General features: G+C 38.6%; 1 protein-coding gene across 1 annotated transcript; it reads right to left on the bottom strand.

The window, feature by feature from the left end:
* Positions 1-437: 437 nt before the first annotated feature.
* On the bottom strand, positions 438-5700 carry LOC138651995 (indolethylamine N-methyltransferase-like). The gene is made up of 3 exons (XM_069742664.1): positions 5484-5700; positions 3074-3281; positions 438-2391 (listed from the first exon to the last, which is right to left on the bottom strand). The coding sequence occupies exons 1-3, from the start codon at positions 5632-5634 to the stop codon at positions 1968-1970; spliced, it is 783 nt and encodes a 260-aa protein (XP_069598765.1). The 5' UTR covers positions 5635-5700; the 3' UTR covers positions 438-1967.
* Between the last annotated feature and the right edge of the window lie 708 nt (positions 5701-6408).

The raw sequence follows: 6408 nt of genomic DNA, 5'->3' as shown, positions 1-6408 counted from the left end.
TTTTTTCTAAATGGCTACAAACAACAAGGGATAGCCAATATGTAGCTTCCAAAATCAGGATTTCAAAGAAAAAATATAAGGAACAACAAAAGTACTGTGAGAAAAGAGGTCGGAACTGCTAAAAGCTGTAAAAGGACAAAAATTGAAGTGCTGGAGGGGGGCAAAATAAATAAAAGCCTAGAGGCCGTCCCTGGGTAATTATGGCCCTGCTTATGTGCAGATACTTATTATGCTTATTATGCTTATTATGTATACCCCTCCTCACATGTAAAGCGCCATGGAATAAATGGCGCTTTAATAATGAATAATAGTAATAATAATACTTTCACGTAATAGATCCAACTCAATATAATTATTACTCATAAATCAAATTCTGTAAAACCTGAGAACCGGTAAGCAGCTAAAATTTTACCTACGTAAAGAACACAAACAAATAATTAAGATATGATTTGCTTTATTTCATTATTCATATGAAGCAGATGGAAAACAGAACAGCACATAAGATCAGTGATCAAGCTGTAAGCAGCGTATTGCTCTACACAAAATCTTCTGACTGTTACCTTTTACACACTTTTTTGTGTTAACTTAAAATATTAGGCATCCACTAATGTTCATCTGTATTTTGCACCTATATGATATGTTTGGTTCAGTAAATCATCAGTGCCTGTCTGGATCCCGCTGTGAATTGGTGTTTTAATCAAATAAAATATACCGTTTTTTCTGACCATAAGTTGCACTTTTTTTCCTCCAAATTTGAGAGGAAAGTGTGGGTGCGTCTTATGGTAGGGATGTAATGTGGGGAGGAGGCAGCAGCGAGTGGGATTGCACTGGGAGGCAGAAGGCAGAAAAATGTCCCTGCCTGGCTTCAGTGCTGGGGAAACCACATGGTCCCGATCATTAAAGTGCAGTGAATATTCATTAGCTGCTTCCCTGCCCACCTGTCAGCTGAGTGGTGAGCAGGAGCAGCAAATGAATACTCCTTCACAGGGACACACATGGCTTCCCCAGCGCTGGATTCCTGCAGCAGCTGGGGAGATCTGTGTGTCTGGTGGAGGGGGCAGCAGCAGGGGCCAGAGAGGACATGATCACTGCATACTTGCCTGCCGGGGCTGTGCTGGATGCTGAGTGCTTCAGCACAAGGAACTGTGTGATGTCATGAAGAGGGTGGGCTGGAGCATCACATGGCAGCACAGAGCCCTCCCTCTTCTGATGTCATCACAGGTCCTCCAGACACCACACTACAATCTGCAAGCTTACTCCTGTGCTGTGGAGAGGCAATAAGAGGGAGCGCTCTGTGGTGTCATGGGATGGGATGCTTCAGCATTTTACCTCACCACAGTGTGGCTGGGTGCCACAATTAAAAGGTTACTCACTACAACACACAATAAAGCACTCTTCCACCTCTATGGTGAACTATAACTCACAGCATGCCATAGGTTCTGCAGGACATGCTGGGAGTTATAGTTCTCCCAATGGGATCTCAAAGCAGCACTCCAGTGTTATTTTTCAGTGCTGGAGTGGTGCTTAAATATAAGCCCTGTGCCCCCATTCTTATACTCACCCTCCAGCATCTTCATACAGTACTTTACAGACACCACACTGGTCCCGCAACTCCATCTTCTACCCGCAGCTTCCAACATAATAACATACTATTATATATACCAGTAATAACAACACATATAATAGTATGTGTATGTTATTAAATATTTTACCACCTTTTTTGCTTCAAATATATTTTTCCCTATTTTCCACCTCTAAAACCTTGGTGCGTCTTATAGTCCGATGCGTCTTATAGTCCGAAAAATACGGGTATTTATTCTGTACACCCTAAACAGCAGCTCTTGTACTAAAGGCTAAAGCAGTCAGATTTTTATTCCTTTATATGTATCTAAAGATACAGTATATTTTGATTATTCATCCTTAAAACTTTTTTAGAAACTCTTGGCATACAGAACTTATTTATTTTTCTACTTCTCTTTGTGAGCCACAATGAATAGTACGCCCTTGTAGTCAGTAAGGTCGCTCACAACTGTTCTCTTCTTAACCTTACGGGTATCAATAGCAAACCCTATTTCAACTACAGCTTTCCTGACAAAATCCTCATCATATTTGAGCATATGGAACTTGTCTTTCCCCATTGTAATATATGTTGCATCTAAAATTGCAAAAATTATGAGGTGTCCTTTAGGTTTCAGCAACTTTGAGACCTTCCTAAGATGATTTTTAAATTCATCTTGATTTTTGCTAATAAATTCTAAAAACCAGGCAATGATTACACAATCCGCTGGTGGTAGAGATATCGGTTCTACAATATTTTCTTTCTCGATGTTACATTTCACAACATGTCGAAGGGCTGTTCTCAGTTTTCCATCTTTGTCCTGAAACTGGTCACTAAAATAAATGGAAACATGAAGAATGTAATTGCATTACAGCCATTTTGAATAGAAAAGCATTAGGACACAACAGTTAGAACTGGACTATTGGTTTTTAATTTTTGGGACAGGCTTAAATTTAACCAAGATTGTTGCACTGCATTTTAGTTTTGAAAGCTGTATTCACAGTATGTTTGGGTAATTATGTATGATGCATGCCCTGAGAGCTTCAGTAGTATACATATACTAAAAGCATCCATAAGCCCGCATTCACTCAACAGGGACTAAAGCAATGCAATAATATCTTTCAGCAAAAATTTTGCTGCATACAAAAGAGTGGAACACTGCACAGATGGTGCTTAAACCTCTGCTTTGGGCAGAGGGGGAGGGTATGCAGGAGAGCCAGGTGGGACGGAGTCTGGGTGAAATCTCGTTATTGCTTTTCTTTCTTTGGAAAAAGACTGTACTTATGGGATTCTCTTGATTATACCTCTAACTTAAATGTGATGTGATCACAGCATTACTGTGTCATTTAAGGAGAACCCAGTGATTAAAAATTTTCAACCAAATTGCTAAAAGTAGACCTTTTTTCTGATGCCTGAAATTTCATTTCAATAGAATAACATTTGAAAAGAGGGTTGGTGGAAGATATACAATATGTTTTCATTTTGTTTGTAGAATACCAGTGCAATATATTTCACCTTTTTCCTTCTATATCTGCATGATGTTTCGCAGCATGGTCCCACTCAAATGCTCCTGTTCGTTCATGCATCCATCTGTTCAGCTCCATGATGCATCTGTCATTGGCCTTAAGTATAATGATATGTTTGAAGAATTCACAGACTGCGTATAAGTGATGAATTGCAGAACTAGCACTGAGCTCAATCAAAATGTCTCCTTTAATGTGACCTGCAGCAAAAATGTCTGAATATTGTTATATGCATACAAGATGAAAAGTCATGATTTGTCATTATCTATACATCCACTATACTTCCCCTAAAAAGGTATTTGTCATTAGCTATACGTCCACTATACTTCTCCTAAAAAGGTTATCTAGTGCATGAGCAACCCCTTTTTAAATGAAGTAGACCCCTTGTAAAAAAAAAACACCTACAGCTCATCAGTGGCCACTAATGGGCTGCTGCGTTGTCACTTCCTTTGGACAATTGTTGGATAAATGCAACAAGAGAGAACACAGCAGCCCAATAATGGCTGCTGGTTGAATGCTGACCTCACGAGGCATAACAAATATCATGGGAGAATCACTGCCAACATTGCTGGAATGTCACCAGTCTGGAAGTTGAGTATATGGTGTTTTTCTTTTAAAAAGGGACCGCTTTATTTTAAAGGGGTTGTCCAGATAGAAAACCTCTCCTTTAAGACTGAAAGCGAAGAATAAAACATAATTTTCTAGATTTATACCTCTAACTTCTTCCCACCCATGAATATAAACTACATATCCATTTACTGTGCTACTGGATAATCTATAAAATATTAAGACCTGCTCTACATTTGCTACACAACTGGATATCTGATTTTGATACATGATGATGTGTTGCCCTCTTTATGCACTGAAGTTGGCACGTTCCCCGAGTTTCTCCAGCAAGATGGTGCATCACCACATTATGGGTGTCAGGTCCGAGCATTCCTACATGAACAGTTTCCTGGAAAGTGGATTGGTCGTGGTGGGCCAGTTGAATGGCCACCAAGGTCTCTTGATCTGACCCCCTTAGACTTTTATGTTTGGGGTCATCTGAAGGCAATTGTCTATGCTGTGAAGATACGAGATGTGCAGCATCTGAAACAACGGATACTGGAAGCCTGTGCTAGCATTTCTTTTGCGGTGTTGCTATCAGTGTGTCAAGAGTGGGCAAAGAGGTTTGCATTGACAATCCAACACAATGGGCAGCACTTTAAACACATTTTATAAGTGATCATAAACTTGCAAATAACTCAAAGTTGGATCCCAAATGGCCAACTTCAAAATGGCTGCCATGGTCACCACCCATCTTGAAAAGTTTTGCCCCTCCCATATACTAATGCGCCACAAACAGGAAGTTGATATCCCCAACCATTCCCATTTTACTTAGGTGTATCCATATAAATGGCCCACCCTGTATATATATACTGTATATATATACAGTATATATATATATATATATATATATATATATATATATGTGTGTGTGTGTGTGTGTGTGTGTATATATTCTGCATCATGACATCTATAAAAGTCCTATCTATCGAAATATGGCCCCATCACCTGTAAAGACTACAAGCAAAATCAAAATGACAGAATTACATCTTTTCGGTTGTCAGAACTCTACAAAAATAAATTCATCAAGAAGCAATCAAAATCATGTCTGCACAATTAAAACATCAGCAGATCATGCAAAAAACAAACCATCATCTAGCTCAATCGGTCAGAAAGCGAAAACGTTACGAGTCTTGGAAAATGTCAACACATGCGAATATATTTTTTTACATATTTCGTCATTTTTGTCACCATTTAAATTAAGGAAAAAAAGGCAAGTTTGGTGTCACAATAATTGTATTGACCTGGAGAATCATATTGGTGAGTTATTTTTTCACTCTGGATCGACGTATACAACAGCGTGTTGAAGTTCCCACCAATATCCAGCAACTTTGCAGAGCCATTGAAGAACAGTGGACCAGCATTCCACAGGCCCCAATTAATAACCTTATCAACTGTATGCAAAGGAGATGTGTTGTACGGCATCAGGCAAATGGTGGTCACACCGGATACTTACTGGCTTTCTGCCCCCCCACAATTCTACAATACTGTAAAACTGCACATTTTAGGGTGGCCTTTTATTGTGGCCTAAAATGTACCTGTGCAATAATTATACTGTCTAATCAGCATCTTGATATGCCACATCTGTTACGTGAAGGGATTATCTTGGCAAAGGGGGATCTTACTAACAAAGATTTAGGCAAATTTGTGAATAATATTTGAGAAAAAATGGTCTTTTATTGCACATAGAAAAAGTCTTAGATCTTTGAGTTCAGCTCATGAAAAATAGGAGCAAAAACAAAAGTGTTACATTTACTGTTTTGTTCAGAATAGAAATATTAATAAAAAATACATACCCTCTGCAAAAGTTTTTGTAAGATTTTCAAGGGGAAATATTATGGAATCCTCTCCAAAATCTATTTCAGGTTTATTTGAAAAATAATGTTCGAGATTTTGTCTGGTATCAAAGCCATCTTCATGGTAGATCTTATAGTTACAGGAATCCATTGTGTAATCTTGTGTTCACGGTTGAGTTGTTTGTCTAAACCTGGCTCTTGAGGTCTTTATATAATTTTCAACGCTTGTAAGAATTATCAGGTGATGAGTCCTTGTCTTATCGTATAGAGTCATGGGACTGTACATTCACGTGGAATTTGTATTATCTTTCTATAAACAAATTGGTTTTAGAGTATGCGCAAACAAGGTTTTGTTCAGGCAGGCAAAACTGTGAAATTTTTCAAAGAAAGACGCTTCAGGAACCAGGGTGTTTTTTTCCTGAAGTGTCTTTTTTTTATTATTGGTTGTTCTTTAAACAAAAATGATGACGAAATGCTATAAATATGCCCGACATCTTCAGGGTGTCTCTTGAACCTTGCTATTGACTTGCGTCGGAGCAGAAAATACCTAGAGAATGATTTTTCATTTCTTTTAATCACTGAACTGCTTGCTCACACCCAACGTGCACCAAACATCTCATTAACTTATGTGAATAGAGAACAATTTTTGGCAAACTCAGCCATGGATTTAGACACTTAGGCTGCCGTCACACTAGCAGTATTTGGTCAGTATTTTACATCAGTATTTGTAAGCCAAAACCAGGAGTGGGTGATAAATGCAGAAGTGGTGCATATGTTTCTATTATACTTTTCCTCTATTTGTTCCACTCCTGGTTTTGGCTTACAAATACTGATGTAAAATACTGACCAATACTGCTAGTGTGACGGCAGCCTAAAGGTGCAATCAATTTTTATAAGGGCTATGTCTGCCCTTATACCAGTGTGG

Source organism: Ranitomeya imitator, chromosome 10 (assembly GCF_032444005.1).
Source record: "Ranitomeya imitator isolate aRanImi1 chromosome 10, aRanImi1.pri, whole genome shotgun sequence".
Classification (NCBI taxonomy): Eukaryota; Metazoa; Chordata; class Amphibia; order Anura; family Dendrobatidae; genus Ranitomeya; species Ranitomeya imitator.
This window is presented reverse-complemented; position numbering and strand designations above follow the sequence as displayed.